A 17,453-nucleotide genomic window follows, 5' to 3' on the forward strand; every position below is an offset into this window, starting at 1 on the left:
TTTTTTTTTAAACCCTTACCTTCTATCTTAGAATCAATAGTGTGCATTGGTTTCAAGGCAGAAGAGTGGTCAGGGCTAGGCAATGGGGGTTGTGACTTGCCCAAGGTCACCCAGCTGGGAAGTGTCTGAGGCCAGATTTGAACCTAGGACCTCCTGTCTCTAGGCTGAACTCTCCATCCACTGAGCCATCCAGCCGCCCCCTCAAGTGAATTTTTTAAAGGACAGAGCAAATTGGACTCGCCAAATAGCTTTTCTTTTGGAAAACAGAGAGCTAAGTTTTCTTTAGAGAGCAGAAAAATTATTATCCTTTAACATGTTATTCCGCCTCTGGTTATTAAGCTGATAATAAACATGCAGAAAATACATAATCTAATCACCTAAAAAAGAAAGCAGCAATACAACATTATTACTTGAGCAATTTGCTGAATTCACACTTTTATCATAGTTAGTTTTCAATAATGTATTAAAATATATTAAAATAATGTTATTAAAATATCTTGTATGGGAATATTAAAAGCACGTGGATCTTACGACAGTTGCTGAATTACTTAGGGAATTGTTTATTCCACATATCTCATCTTTTGAAACTGAAAGCCCCATCACATGAATGGAAACTGTCAATCTATTCATTCATTCATTCATTCATTCATTCATTCATTCATTCATTCATTCATTGATTTTTTAAACATTAAACCTTGGAGTCAATACTGTGTATTGGCTCCAAGGCAGAAGACTGGTAAGGGCTAGGCAATGGGGGTCAAGTGACTTGCCCAGGGTCACACAGCTGGGAAGTGTCTGAGGCCAGATTTGAACCTAGGACCTCCCGTCTCCAAGCCTGGCTCTCACTCCACTGAGCCACCCAGCTGCCCCTGGAAACTGTCAATTTAAATAGCAATTAGAGTGAGAGATTGTGCTCCTCTAGTCGGTACAGATGAGTGGACAAATCCGGTCTGCGAAAAGAAGACAGATCAGCCCACTGTCCTACCAAACATGATTCCTAGGAACCAGGAATCTCACAATTAAGGTGAGAAAGGATGGGAGTAAATAATGTTTTCTATCCTATGACAGCCAACTTATGAAAGCTTTTCCATAGATGATATCCCATCTGGTATGATTAGAAAACTTCATTTAAACCAATAGGGGAGTTAAGAATACATCGGATCTCAGAACTGGAGCTGAAAAGGGCCCAAGAGACCATCTCATCTCTCTCACTCATTTAACGGATGAGGAAACCAGAAAGCTAGGTGGTGCAGTGGCTAGAGCATTAGGCCTGGAGTCAGAAAAACCTGACTTCAGATCCAGACTTAGATACACACACACACACATACACACACACACACACACACACACACACACACACACACACACACACACACACACACCATAGCTTTTTAACAAGTTTTCAGGTTGTTTGAAGGTAAATGGGAAAGGGATGGAATAGTAAACATGTAGGCACAGATAATTTATTTCAATACATTTTTCAACAGCCTTAAAAAAGTCACTTCATCTTTGTCTGCCCCTGCTTCCTCATCTATAAAGTGGGAATAATAAAAGCACCTACCTCTCAGGGATGACAAAAATAATACTTGGAAGGTGCTTTCCCAACCTCAAGTGCTGGAAAAATGCTAGCTATTATTATTTCTATTGTTTTTCAATTGAATGGTGCCTTTGTTATCACATAGACTCAGAGTTAAAGATAATTCTGTTTGCCTTAGTTTCCTTATCTGTAAGGAAAGGAAAAGGCAAATCACTATAGTATCTTGGCCAAGAACACCTCAAAAGGGGTCACCAAGAGTTGGACATAACTGAAATGACTGAATAATAACAAAAATCTAAGGTCAGGGGCATCTGGGGGGGGGGGGGCAGTGGATACAGTGTGAGCCCTGGAGTCAGGAGGATCCAAGTTCAAATCTGACATGTGACCCTGGGCAAGTCATTATACCCTATTTGCTTCAGTTTCCTTATCTTTAAAATGAGCTGAAGAAGGGCATGGCAAACCACTACAATATCTTTGTCAAGAAAACTAAATGGGATCAGAAAGACATGATTAAAAATGACTGAACAAGAAGAAAACAAGCATTCTATAATCAAGATCCATCCTTTCATGTACAACTCTTTTAGTTCTATGGTGCCTATGGAAATGCAGGTTTTGTTTGATGATTTAATTCTTTGGGTTCTGGAAAATGTGCTTTTTCCAGTTTTGCCTTTTTTCTCTTTCCAGTTCTGTGAGGCAAGAAGTAGAGACTCAGAATGGGATTCCTGGGATTTTTCTTTATGTGGGAACTCATTCCAGTGACGATGGAGTATTGTTCTCTATGATCAGGATGCTCTGGTGATATGTTAAAATAGATCAAAAAGTCAGCCTGTTCAGTTTTCTTCCAAATTGTTCCATGAGGACAAAACAAAAGAAAACAAGCTATGCCCAGTGTTCAGAGGTATTAAGGCACTTGTCTCATGGATTTCAAACTTATTTAGTATATTTAATATTAGAATAGAATCAGTCTCCTCAAAGGCTCGGGACTATTTCTTCCCCTCCAAATTCTAACCCACACAAAAGGAGGAAATCTCTAAGGTCTTTGAGCTTATTTCCTTAAGCAACACATCTTTCTCAGGTGCCGGCTCTTCAATTCAACCCAACAAGCATTTATTAGGCACCTAGTGTGTGTTCCACATTCTGCTAGGTGCCATTGGTGATGAACAAGTATAAAATAAGGTTCTTTGGGTTGAAGAGAAAAAACTAACACCCATGAAATAACAGTAAGACCAGCCAAAGACCAGTATAGGCTTAGTGAAACATACAGTACTAGCTTTGAGTGCTGGGCTACTTCAGTTTGGGATCTTCTGCTACCAAGATACCACAGAGATTTCCATGTTCTAAAAACATGGAAGATGCTTATTAATGGAATATCAAAGTGGTTCTTTTTTTTTAAACCCTTATCTTCCATCTTGGAGTCAATACCGTGTATTGGCTCCAAGGCAGAAGAGGCGAGAAGAGTGGTAAGGGTAGGCAATGGGGGTCAAGTGACTTGCCCAGGGTCACACAGCTGAGAAGTATCTGAGGCCAGATTTGAACCTAGGACCTCCCGTCTCTAGGACTGGCTCTCAATCCACTGAGCTACCCACCTGCCCTCTCTGGCTCTTTTAAAAATGAATATCAAGTACTTATTTTGATACCCAACTTGAAGATTTTTGGAGGATTCCTCCTCCAAGGAGGTAAGTCAGAGTAATGGAAATTTGAGCTGCACAGGAATGGGATTCATTCAGTTCAGGCTTCGATTTGCTTTATTTAGAGCTGACCTTTATAAACAAAAGACAAGTCTAAAAATAGATTCTCCAGTGTCTAATCAGAAAATATCATAGTTAACAGCTGGGAAATGAAAGAGTTCCTATTTTAATTTGAGAAAGAGAAAACCAAAATCCCCTCCACCGGTCTGTTGACGTGCCTTTAGGTGTTGTCAGAACTTAGAACAAGTTAGTGAAATGTTGTCAATCTCAATGAAACTAACCAGCCTCTCTCCCCAACATCCCAGATCCTGGGTCAATCAATGTAAGGTGTTTGTTTGTTTGTTTGAACAAATACTAAAGCACATTTGTTTGTCAATCGTTTGAGTCATATCCAATACTTCATGATGCCATTTGGGGATTTCTTGGCAAAGATATTGGAGTTATTTGCCATTTCCTTCTCCAGTTCATTTTACAGATGAATAAACTGAGGCCAATGGGGTAAAGTGACTTGCCCAGGATCACCTAGCTAAGGGTCTGAGGCCAAATTTGAACTCAGGTCCAATGCTCTGTGCACTGACAAATAAATGCTAATGTGTCTTACCTCTGACTTTCAGCACTTATTTATTGTCAGTAGAATAGGCTTAGTAACAAATCCCAGCAGGATCTAGTGACAGCTTTTCTATCATCACTGCATTTTATTGTTGTAGCCTCATTATTTAACATTTGGTCTGTTTACATATATTCATAAGCTCTAGAGCTGGAAGGAACCTCAGAAGCTAACCAGTGGAACCTCTCATTTTTCAGTTTAGGAAACTGAGGCCCAAGGAAGTTGAGTGATTTGAAGATCACGTTAAGCTTCAGAGATGAGATTTTAACCCAGTTCTTTCCCAAGTCCACAGACAATGCATTCCCCACTGTGCCGTGCTGCTTCTCTATCGCCATCTCCCTCACAGGGCCTTGCATACTGTAAGCACACCATAACATTTTTGACAGATGTGGTTTTGTAGTCCAGTAAACATTTTTAGAGGAAATTTTGCCAAGGATTTTTGAAATTTCTTAAGCTTTTTCTTTCACAATACCAAAGAACTCAATTATTTTTTTCTTGGCACAAAAAAAATCACAAAACTTTAATTAAGCATATAGGAAGCCAAGGCTTTAGAGTTTCTGAATTATAGTATATAAATTAATTATCAGTTCAGTAAGGACTAATGAATTTACCTAAGACTGCTTTAAAATTAATAAGATGTATATATGTGCAAAATAAATCAGCCAAGCAAATGAGTTGGCTTAAAAGAAGTTAGGCGAGGAGCCAGGACATTAGATAAACTTATCCTCTCTTCCACCTTAGCTTTTAGATGGGTCTCTATGGAATAACGTGCTGAGGGAAAATTTAAACAGCATTTACACTTGGGTGCTGGCACAGAACGCCGTATAACTGCATATTATTTAGAGTTGGCATTTATATAGAACTTTAAGGCTTACAAAGTTTTTATGTAAATCATTAATAATAATAATTTAGCAGGAAGCCAAAAGGACATTCATTAAACTCATCCTATCTTTTATTTTAGTTTTTTAAAAGTATTTATTAAGCACTCTAGAGGCCATCAGGGTTGAGTGAATTGTCCAGATTTGAACTCAGGAAGATGAGTCATCCTTACTCCAAGCTTGACTCTCTATTCACTGTGCCACTTAGCTACTTTTTTGAATTAGGGTAAAAATTAAGGTGGAAAAGTTTTAATTCATATCTGAAGTTATTTATCGGAGCACCAAATGCTTAATATTGGTCTAATAATAATAGCTGACCTTTCTATTGTGCTTTAAAGTTGTTAAAACTATCTACATCATCTCATTTCACTGTCATAACCCATAGGAATATTTTGGATGGAGAGGTTACCTGATAAGAGTTGGGAAAGAGAAGACCCAAGTTCAAATTCCAGTCCTGCTGCTCACTACCAAGTGACTTCTCTTTGGCCAAGGCTTTTCCAAACTTTGGACTGTCAATGTCTTATCTGTAAAATGACCTGGAAGGTCCCTTCCTGTCCTATCACCTACTATCCTATAGGTGAGATCACATCTAATAGTTCCATTGTGGTGCCCTCTTAAATGGGGGTAAAACATGGAATCAATCTATATGAAATTTAAAGCATTAGGATATATATGGTGTCCAGAGAACACTACAAAATGTAAAATGAATAATTTTGATTATATTAAATTTAAAAGTTTCTATACAAACAAAACCAATGTAACCAAAATGAAAAGGGAAGCAACAAATTTTGGGGAAATTTTTATAACAAAAACCTCTGACAAAGGTCTAATTTTTTAAATTTATAAGGACCTAAATCAATTGTACAAAAAATCAAGACATTCCCCAATTGATAGATGGGCAAGGGAAATGAATAGGCAGTTTTCAGATAAAGAAATCAAAACTATCAATAAGCATATGAAAAAGTGTTCTACATCTCTCATAACTAGAGAAATGTAAATCAAAAGAACTGTGAGGCACCACCTCATACCTAGAAAATTGGCCAATATGGCAGTAAAGGAAAATAATAAATGTTGGAGGGGATGTGGCAAAATTGGGACACTAGTGCATTGCTGGTGGAGTTGTGAATTAATCTAATCATTCTGAAAGGCAATCTAGAATTATATGCAAAGGGATTTAAAAGACTGTCTGCCCTTCGATCCAGCAATACCACCACTGGGTTTGCAGTCCAAAGAGATCATAAGGAAAAAGACTTGTACAAGAATATTTATAGCTGCACTCTTTGTGGTGGCAAAAAATTGGAAAATGAGGGGATGCCTTTCAATTGGGAAATGGCTGAACAAATTGTGGTATATGTTGGTGATGAAATACTATTGTGCTCAAAGGAATGATGATCTGGAGGCTTTCCATCTGAACTGGGAGAACCTCAATGAACTGATGCAGAGCGAAAGGAGCAGAACCAGGAGAACATTGTACATAGAAAGTGAAACATTGTGGAACGATCCATTGTAATGGACTTTGCTACTAGTAGCAATGCAACAAGCCAGGACACTCCTGAAGGACTTATATAAAAGAATGCTAACCACATTGAGAGAAAGAACTATGGGAGTAGAAACGCAAAAGTAAAACATATGACATCACTTATCACATGTATATATAGGTATGTGATTTGGGGTTTAGGCTTTAAAGGATTGCTCTATAGCAAAAATGAATAATATGGAAATAGGTATCAAGTGACAACATTTGTACAACCCAGTGGAATTGCTTGTCAGCTCTGGGAGTGAGGAGGGAAGAGGGGAAGGAAAGAAAATGAATCATGGAAACATAGAAAAATATTCTAAAAAAATTAAATTAAATTTTTTAAAAAAGGATATAGTGTCAGAATGTATCTGCACCCAGTACAGATATGTGGATTCTTTTAGACTGGTTCCATATAGGGGGTAATAGTGTGAAGCAGACAAGCTAGAAAGAGCTGGCAGAAGCTCGTGTAGATCCTGCGGATTGACAAGCATGCAGGAAAACTGAGGAAATGTATTTCCTCAATAATGAAATTTATTTTTAATAAATAAACAAAATTTGTATAAAAATAAAATAAAATAGATGAATAAAATATCTCTACCTCAAAAGTAAAACTTATTTTAATAAATAAAATATTTAGGAAAAATAAAATGTATATCAATAAATAAAATGTAAATAAAATTAATTAATTGAATTTTCATCTCCTTCAATAGTAAAAAATGAAAATGGTACATCTAGAGAGTCATATTTAATCAGGATATTAAAAATAGGAAGCATTTATGTCAAAACATGTTGTGGGTCACCACCAACTTTTAAAGTCTCAAAGTCAACAAATACACCTCTATTAGGTACCTACTATGTGTTATGTACTATGCTAAGCATTGGGGATACAAGAAAGGCTTAGACAGCATATTCTAATATCACCTTTTTAAAAAATAAAGTAGTTTTTAAACCCTTACCTTCTGTCTTGGAATATTGGTCCAAGGCAGAAGAGTGGTAAGGGCTAAGCAATTGGAGGTATCTGGGACCAAATTTGAACCCAGAACCTCTGGTCTCTAAACCTGGCCTTCAATCCATTGAGCTAAAAGAAACAATTTTAAAAGAAAATCTGAAGTTAACACTTTTTCTAGGAAGAACGAGGAGAGAAAGGAAAGCATATATTGAATGTCTACTGGGTTCCAGGTCCTGTATGAACCCCTTTACAAATATTATCTCATTTTGCCATTACGGATTATAAAGTATGAGGATTTGGGCCTTAAGGATTATAATGTCTCTAGCCTGTAAATTATTTGATTAAAGACTCAAGAGAAGACATGTTTCTCATTTTGTAGAAATAAAAATATCGTCTACTCTGACTAACAGCATCTGTCTCAAGAGAAACAATCTGATTATTCTGTTAGACATCAATTGGACACAGATCTGTCAACTGCTTATGTGTCTGTGTGTGCACAATAAATCTCTATGCTGATCTTCTCTGCTGGCTCTCAATCAGTCACCCAGGCTCCAGCCTCAGCGTCCAGCCTCAAACCTTCATGGCATGCCCTCCCAGTGGGTCCCCTTCTCCCTCTGCATGAGGCGGCCTCTTTAGTTCAGGCAGTCATCAGCCTGTGCCTTGAGCCGTCAGGTGGCTCCATGGATAGAATACAGGCTTCGAGTCTGAAGGACTTGAGCTTAAACATAGCCTCAGTCATTTATTAGTGTATGACCCTGGGCAAGTCACTTCCCTTGTCTGCCTCCCTAGGATGGAGATAACAGCCTCTGCCCTGCAGGGTCATTGTGAGAATCAGATGAGATCGTATTTATAAAGTGCCTCACACCATCAGGAAATGTATCTAGCCATCTTAATAGCTTCCTAAAGGGTATCAAGTCTCTTCCTCTCCATTCCATGAATCCCACAGCAGCAAAGTGGTTTACTAAAGCACAGATTATGTCATTCCTCTGCTCAACAAACTGCGCTGGCTCCTTTTTACATCTCTGGGATCAAATGGAAACCCCTTTGCTGTCTTTTTGAAGCTTTTTCTAAGCAGGGTCTGCTTGTCTTTCCAGCTCTACTATATTCTCTGGTCTTCTTCACACAGTCTGCATTCTAGGCAGCCCAGGATACCCCATCTCCTATCTCTGGATCTTTGTTCTGGCTGCCTCCCATGCCTAGAACAGCCTCCCTGCCTTCCTTTGCCTCTTAGAATTCCCAGCTTCCGTTAAAGCGCAGCCAAAGGGCCACGTTCTACAGGTCTTTCCCAATCCTGCTCGCACCTTCCTCTTCTCTTTCCCTCCACTAACTTGTATTATTTCATAGACATTTTTGTGTAGATTCAGGTACGTAGGTACAAGTGGTTTGCTCCAATACTTGGTCAGCTTCATGAAGGCAGGGACCTCGGTGCCGACCCAACTGCCTTCCTCCCACACTGATATCCACAGCACGGAAAGCTGCTGCTGGGATTCTGCTTATGTCTTCAGGCCAAAACAACTGAACCACCTAGTGGTCAATACGATCATTTAAAGCACAATCTGATGAGCATCTTGAACGGTAATTCATTATAAAGATAGCCCGAAATAGAACTCGATTGTCCTACAATCCATTCCTAACATCGTGTTCAGATCTAAGTTTGTTTTGTTTTTATTCCACCCTGGTAATAAAAATGACAACTGGGGGAAATATATATACAGAAATAAATAGAGACATGTAATAAATGCATATTATATACACATATAAGCATATCAATATGTACATTTCTATATCAATTGTATGTATTTGTAGAAGTAGGTTCTTATATTTCCATATATTATATATAAGCACATGCTAAAGTACCATTCCCATTCACCAGAATAATGGAATTCAGACTTTAGGTCCTAGATTCAAACCTTAAAGGTAGAATCTCAGCTTCAGGAGTTACATTAAAACCTTTATTTTTATTTAGAATGTTTCAGTCTTATTTGTGGTGATCATAAGCAGAAGAAAATTAACATGCTTTTCCCCAAGTCATTAGCCTCAATCACCCTATGTAAACACCAGGGAGAATCTCAAGATTCGTGAATTGTAGAAGATATAGGGGGCTTTACTCAAATCGAAAGGGCCAGTAATATTCACGAGAATAGCAATCATAGGGGGGGAAAGAGACCATCCCATAATAATGGTACAATATGAGTGTTGTCAGATCCACACATGCAAAGAAATGGTTAGCAGGTGCCCTTTAAAGTGCCAATAGTTCAGCTGGTTAACATCCCCTCCCCTTAGATGCCCAAAGGCAGAAATGCAAATTATGCAGAAATACCCTGTAATCTTTCCATCAAACAAGTGAACCCAGAAAGCATTTGCAGCCACTGAATCGCAGCCCTCATAAGGATGGACCACCATAATGGCATTTTCCTGCTGTTCCTATTCAAATGGCATCTCAAGGATCATTCAGACGCTTCTGGCCCAACTATAATTCTGGGCTCTCCTATTGTTTGCTCGACATCAAAATGATCTAATAAGTACTACCATGATCTTTTAGATTGCGAAGAATCACAGCTGGAAGGCTATGGGACTGCCACCCTGTCACTAACGAGGCCTCTATTTTCTTTACGTGGGCCCTGAACATGAGTGATGGCACTTTCAGAAGCAGGTCAAGAGGCAGCAAAGCTGAAGAAATAAAAGGAGGAAAGATATAAAACTGTAACACAACTGGCAATGCACTTGGAAGAGACTTACATTTTTATATATGTAATCTATGTACACAGATGGCATAACATATCACGTAGACACACAATCGTACATAGCATTGGATATAAATATTAAATTACCTGGTCTTGGTTTTGATCCTAGTCCTCCAGAGTATTCCCTGAGAAAGAGAGTGAATAGTAATGAGCACGGTGTTTCAATGTTGGAGAAAACCAAGTTCCACCTCATAAGAAATAGAGAATTTTGTCCCTCATCGGCAACATTGACAAGCCACTGTACACTACAGGAACACACAGCCCAGGCACCTGGAAGGACGACGACCAGCTCTGGCACCCCAGCTGGCTCTTCTGCCATTGTTGGCAAATATACGCTCACCAAATCTAGCCCTAATCCAGCCCTACTCTGCCGTCTTCATGGTGTCCTTCCCCCACCCACTCTCTACCTCTAGCCACTCAACCTTCCTTCCTTCAGGTCATTCCTACAAAGGATGGATCATTCAATTGCCCTGAGTGCACTCACCACCTCTGAGATTTCCCAGACCAAAACAGTCTTCCCTGGCCTTCTCTGCACTGTCTTTGCTTACTAGAATTTAAGTTATCTAAAAGCGGGTACTCTTGCTTTTTGTATTTGTATCCCCAGCACTGAGCATAATGTGTGTCACACAGTAAGCATATTCATTCATTCATTTATTCATTCATTCATTCATTCAGGAATGCAATTCAAAACTATGTGAAGGCCAATAAAGTGTCCAAAGCACTTGCTCCACACATTTCTCTGTTAGGTAGGTAACCTAAAGAGGTTACTTACAAAAAGAAAGGCCCCCTGTTGGGGAATGGCTAACTGAGCTGTGGCACACCAATATAATGAAATATTGCTGTGCTGTAGGAAATGATGAACAATACAATGTAAGAAACAAGGGAAGAATCATCTGAACTGACACAAAGGAAGAAAACAGACCCAGGAAAACAATATACCCAAAGACCACAAAAATGTAAATGGAAAGAGCTAAAAACAAAGATGACCAAAATTAAATACTACACTTGGTACCTAGGAAGAGATAAGAGAAAACCTGTATCTATGTCTTTGCAGAGGTGGGGAGCTATGGGCATGCATGGAACATCGCATATAATATCAGACTTTTTTGATGTGTTAGTTTTGTTCAACTGGCTTTTTCTCCCTCTTTTTTATTCTTCATTAGAAGTGATTACTCTCTGGAAGGGAGAGCAGCCAGGATACAATGGGAAATGTTAAGAGATGTAAAAACAAAAGATATTAATAGAAATTTATTTCAGAAGAAATGATGGCATTACAAACACTTAAGAATATCTCCCTTTTTTAATTAAGGAAAAGCATTAAAATATTTTAAGTATATGCTATTTAGTTGCTTCAATCATGTCTAACTCTATGTGATCCAATTTGGGGCTTTCTTTGCAAAAAAAACTAAGGTGGTTTGACATTTTCTTCTCCAGATTATTTTACAAATGAGAAGCTGAGGCAAACCAGTGTTGAGCTACTTGCCCAGGGTCACACAGGTAGTAACTGTCTAAGGCCAGGTTTGAATTCAGGAAGAAAAGTCTTCTCTATCCACTCTGCCACCTAGCTGCACCTTAAGTATATATATATATATATATATATATATATATTTTTTTTTTAAAATTCTTTCATTTTTACAGTCTAAAAAAACCTAGAAGATAAATGATTTCCCAGGTCTAATGACTTGAATTATTCCAAAAGTTCACTATTTACTACTAATATTGCTCCATGTCTTCAATTCCTTCCCACCATCTCCCTATACCTGTGGTGGCAAACCTATGGCACACATGCCAAAGAGGGGATGCAGATCCCTCTTTGTGGGCACATCTGTCACTGCCTGCCAGAGTTAGTTACTAGAAAGGCAGAAGGCCTTGGGCAGAGCTGCTCCCTCCCTACCCCTCCACCAGGCCTGATGATATTTTTCACACCTCCAGCCCCTCTGACCTGCAACAGCACTTCTTTCCTCCCCTGTGTGGGATAAGGTGGAGGGGTAGGCAGCAGCACTCAGGAGGGATGGGGCACAGCACGCACTTGCTGGGGTGGAGGTTGGGGCACAGCAAGGGTCTCTGAAAAGGTTCACCATCACTGCCCTATACCATCTAAACCTCATTTTTGCACCCACCATTCTAGGTTGTTTTCCCATTTTGCAAGTTGTCAGTAGAATTTGGGAGGTGTGCTCAGTATATATTCCAAGTGCACTCACTGAGAAGTGTCCTGAAGGGACCCCCATGACCTTTTTACTCGTCTATTACTTATTTCCAGGAATGGGCTTTTGAGACAGAGGATCTAGATTCAAATTTCTCCTTTTATTTAACTGACTTCACTGCATTGAGCAAGTATAGCACATTATGAAGATCCAAGCATTTCAATATTTTTCCACATGAGTTTGATCATTTTGGCCTTGACTTTTCACTACAATTCTATAAATTCTCATATGCACAACATAATTTTAAATCCATTTTAAATGATGATTAGGGATTTATTTCTCAATCATAATTACTTAGTTGCTTTTTAAAATTTCTTTTTCCTAGGTGACTGGATTTAGTACATACTTCTAACTTACATGAAATCTTAACTCTAGGATAATTTTTAAAGAGTCAGTGTTTGGGGAGTGGACAATGGAAAACATTATGGCTTTCTAACTTAGTTTTACAGCCAATTTTTAATTGGGTTCCAAACATTTGCAAATAGAGACTGGAATGAAAAGTACATGAACAAAGCTGTGCATTTATTCTATTAATTCAAAGATAATTCAGACACTTGGAATTTCAAAAAAGGCAAAAGGAGGCTGATTGTGATTCAAAGGAGCATTCTTAATAGTCAAAGTGAGGAATTGACCATTGACTCTGGGACAGATTCAGCCACACAGCATCACTACATGGTGAAGGTCAATTCTTTAAAAATATTGTAGTGTTTTCAGTTCAAACAATATATTAGGGTTGTGATGAAGAGCCTTTCCATGCTAAGGTAATCAGGGTGGAAAGGGATGAATGAAAAGGTCACGGACTGGAACGATACGTTTAAAAGAGTTTGCTTTGGAAGATCTAGAATGACTGTGGCCTAAAGTGATGGAAACGAGTGACCCCATTTCCTAGTCTGAGAACAGAGCAGAGAAGGCAGCTTAATGAGATTTAAAAAAACCCCAACAACAACTTGTGATTTCGTTAGTTTAGCTAGAAAAGTGCAGTGCAGATTGGATGTCCATTGATCAGCATCTACGAATGCTTTTAGAGTGGAGCAAGCCATTGAGAAGGTACGTGGTAGGTCATCCAGCTGGTGTGTGTCAAAGGTCAGAATTCCTGGCTGTAAGGACAGTTCTCCCAGCTTATTAGCAAGATGACAGATAAGCAAACCCAAGCCTAGAAAATGAAAGTGGCTGGATGAAAATTGCTCAGGAAGCTGACCTCTTGCAGAACTGAGACTAAAGCATTTATTTCCTAACATCCAATGTGCTTTCTCCATTGTGCCAGGATAATCAAAAGCATGAAGGAAATCCAAGCTTTAGGAGATTTGTTCTTGGTGAATGAGGGCCTTCCAACTACAAGTATATTACACAGCCCAAATAGGCTGCTCACTAGCCAAGAAGATTAAAACTTACCACATAAATTCATGCTTTTAAGACTTCATTGTGGACTGAGTGATCCGAAAATTGTTTTTTGAGCTAATTCTTTTGCAAGTGGAAATATAAGAAGCTTCACTCCAACCTAGAAGGCACCTTAGAGGCAACTTGCAGTGCCTCTAACTACTTGTATAAGCTGGAGCAATTCACTGTCCTTCACTGGTCTTCCAGTCCCTCATCTATAAAATTGGGCTGTTGGACTAGATGACTCCTGAGGTCCCTTGTAATTGAAATTCTATGATCCTGAGACACATAACTAACTGTTTGACCAGAGGAAATCCACTTTACCATCATTGCCTGTTTCCTTATCTGTAAAATGGGGCTAATAAAAGTGCCTGTTTTACAGTATTCTTGTTAAGATCAAATTATATATATTATATATATATATATATATATATACACATACATGTATACATATATGCATATTGATGTAAGGAAAAAGGAGGGAAAGGTGGGGAAAGGAAAGGAAGGAAGGTAGCCAGGGGTCCCCCCCCCCCCCCCCCCCCGCCGGTGTGGTAGGGAAATTGTCCAGGGATCTTTGTAGGTATGCTAGGAAGCAGCTTAGATCAGGCTAGACTCCAGGGAAAGTTAGGTAGGTTTATTTAGGGTTAGGAAGGGAAAGTTTAAGCAAGCCAGGGAAGGTAGGTAGGCAGGGATCCACCTAGGTTGGGGGAAAAAGGCACCAAAATCCATGCTTCTCTCCTCTTTTATTCTCCATCTGACACCTCCCACAAAGGAAGTGGGATGTGTCAGAGGAAGCTGCAGGAGAGAGTCATGGGAGATGGAGTCTCCCAGGGCTTGCTTAGGACCACTTCAAAATGCACTATATATGTATTCATGGAAGGAGAGAGAAGAGAAAGGGGAGAAAGAAAGAGAGGAGGGGGGAGGAAAAGTGAGAGAGGAGGAAAAGGGAAAGAGGGAGAGAAAGGAGAGGAGGAGGAAGAGAAGGAGAGAGAGAGGCTTTTAAACCTAAAAAACATCTAAATGTTAGCTCTAATAAGCTAACAATCCTCTTATTTTAAAGAGGAGACATAGTGACTTGTATGAAGTCACATAAGATTTGAACTCAGATCCTAGGACTCCAGGTTCAGTTCTTTTTCCTCACCAAGTGACTTCTAATTCTGTTTTGCTTGTTAAGTCTATGAGAAGTTCTTTTAGGGGACTTTAAAAGAAACCCAAATCTTTTCTAAAGCATTCCCAAGTGTGATGAGTATCATTACAAGTGAAACTTATCCAGTCAGGTTTGATGTTGATATAACACAGTGACTCCGGAAATAAAGAAATAATAAATTATCCCATTTCAGGTCCTTCAGGGAGAAAGCATACACAAGGTAATGCTTACTTTGGCCTGGCGAATACTTTCCTGTTGACTGTTTAGATAAGTTAGGTTGGTTCTAGGCAAGCAAAGACCAGTTGGCTCAGTTTAACTAAAATTAGCATAGAGATTATGAGAAAAATAGGCAGAGCAGATGATGGGGGAAAGCTCTGAAAAAAGCAGCAACAGCTGTTAATGAGAGGCCGACTACACAGATTCTGAGATCACACAATGGTCTTGCAGTTATACCTGCAAAAACTGAATTTAACAGTCATCTTTAAATATAAATGACAAACATACCTGCAGGCAGGTGTTTACAGATACACATAAATGAAATCAGCAGAGGAAGAGCTGTAAGCCCACTGCCAGACCTTGGCTACTTGGACCACTCAAGGCTGCCTGCTCCCCATGGCCTGTTACCTTGGCAACAGGATGCAGGCAGGCGTGGAGAAACCTTGTTGCCTAAGCAACAGGAGAAGGGAAAAACCAGGGCTTAAAGCTCATGGCATTGACCAAGGTTCTAAGCTCCAGGATGGTGGATGGGTTTTCAAGCTCGGGCACCTTTGAACCATATTATGGAAAGATGGACAAAGCTTGAAGAAGATCTCTGGAATGGGGTGCTTGAGTCTCTGGTGCCTGTAGCCTAGGAGACTTGAATTCAAAGTAGTAAGACTCTACAACAAAGCTATAGAGGTTATGTCCTTAGCAGGTAAGAAGCAAATTTGTGAATTATACTTTCCATTAGTCGCTCAATCCAGCCTGGGATGGTATTAAAGGATCTCATTCCAGCTTTTTTGTTCCCTGCCCATCCCAGAAGCCCTGCATAGTGTTGCTTCATTTTTTAAAGTAACATGTATTGAATTCCTTTCTCTGTTCAAGGGACTAGTACAAAAATGCAAAGGACCTGGCCTTAGCCCACAAAGAATTTAGGATTTTGTAGGGGAGATAAGACATGTAGAAAAAATAAGTTTAATATTAAGTAGAACCAATAAGTTCATTAGAAGGATGTGAAGAGGTGCTATGAGTGTTCTGAGTTAGGGAAGATTATTTCTGCATAGAGATATTGCTCTCTTGGTTCTTTTCCTACCTATCTGACTACGCCTTCTTGGTCTCTCTCGATGGACCATTCTCTATATCATAGCTCCCTAACTGTGAATATATCTACAAGGATCTGTCATAGGTCCTCTTTTCTCTATAAGTGCTCTTTCTTGGTGACTTCATTTGTTCTCATAGGCCCAAGAATCATCTCTGTGCTGATGAATACTGAATCTGTATAACCAGCCAAGGCTCTTTTCTGAATTCCAGCCCAAATCACCAACTGGCTGTCATTTCCCACTGAATGTCTCATGGGTATCTCAAAATGAACATGTCAAAAAAAAAAAAAGACTAAATAGGGAGTAGCTGGGTGGCTCAGTGAATAAAGAGCCAGACCCAGAGATGGTAAGTCCTAGGTTCAAGTGTAGCCTCAGACACTTTCTAGTTGTGTGACCCTGGGTAAGTCACTTAATGCCCATTGTCTGGCCCTTATCACTATTCTGCCTTGGAACCAATGCATAGTATAGATTCTAAGATGGAAGGTAAAGGTTTAAAAAAAAAGGCTCTTTCTCCCCAAACCTTCCAAACTTTCCTATCTCTGTCATAACACCTCTATCCTTGAGGGTACCCAAGTTTGAAGCCTCAACTCTTCACTCACTCAATTCTCTTATCCCACAGGTTGACACATCTCCTTTAAGCCTCTCATGAACCTCCTTCTCTCTGCTCTCCCTGCTTATGACACTTCTCAGACTCTATTTCAACAGGCTCCTGAAACCTGTTTCCTCTCTCTGATACAAAGGGGAAGGCATGGCTTTTTCCTGCTCTGAATCCCATAGTCTGGGCATCCAGTTTACTCTCACTGTTTAGGGGCTGCTTCCTAGAGGAAGAACTGTTCTGGATTTTTTCTCCTGCCTCTGGATCTCAAGTTCAAAGTTATGAATTTGCTTTTAAATGAATTTTAAGTTTGACTTTGGTGCTAAAACTAAGCATGAATTGTGAAGCATCAAACATCATGGCTGGTTCAGATACACTGCACTCTCCTTCCCTTGACTGTGTTACAAAATGTCTGCCTTAGAGTTCAATTCCTTTCAGCAAATACAGTTTCTGTCATTTAATTCAACTTTAGCTTTCACATGGTTGACCCTTCCATAAAATGCTCTGTTTTGTCTTTCTCAGCATCTAAGGTAACCTAAAGGAACATTTAGGAATCACCACAACTTAATTACAAAATCAGAAAGCTGGCAAGCATGCTTACAGGAAAAGATGCCAGCTGTTTGTATATGTGTCTTCTTCACTTGACTCTAAGGTCTCTGTATCCCTGATGGCACCTACCATGCTGCCTTGTCCATAGGAGGTCCTCAATAAATATCTGCAAATTAATTTCTTTCATGTATTCCATATGGATCCTTCTAGTGTCACCAAAATAAGCTCGACCTATTCTCTTGGAACATCTACATCAGAAGTTTTGTCCACATATGTGTGAGGACTTTTGAACTCTTTGGAACTTTGCATTGACAAATGAGGTATCAGTGAATTATTGTTGTTACAGTTATATACACGCTAT

General features: G+C 39.4%; 1 protein-coding gene across 8 annotated transcripts in view; it reads right to left on the minus strand.

Annotated features, from left to right (window-relative positions):
• NEK10 (NIMA related kinase 10) overlaps nt 1–17,453 on the minus strand; it is a 256,666-nt gene that overhangs the window by 47,533 nt on the left and 191,680 nt on the right. For 6 of the 8 annotated variants that reach the window (XM_007505191.2, XM_007505190.3, XM_056800366.1 and 3 more), the window contains 2 exons: nt 10,010–10,047; nt 9,708–9,848 (listed from right to left, as the gene is read on the minus strand). In XM_007505191.2, the coding sequence (XP_007505253.2) occupies nt 9,708–9,848; nt 10,010–10,047 (179 nt within the window). The remainder of the gene's footprint in view (nt 1–9,707; nt 9,849–10,009; nt 10,048–17,453) is intronic. The other 2 variants (XM_056800368.1, XM_001380886.5) reach the window with 1 other exon arrangement.

This window comes from Monodelphis domestica, chromosome 5 (assembly GCF_027887165.1).
Source record: "Monodelphis domestica isolate mMonDom1 chromosome 5, mMonDom1.pri, whole genome shotgun sequence".
NCBI classification, from domain to species: Eukaryota; Metazoa; Chordata; class Mammalia; order Didelphimorphia; family Didelphidae; genus Monodelphis; species Monodelphis domestica.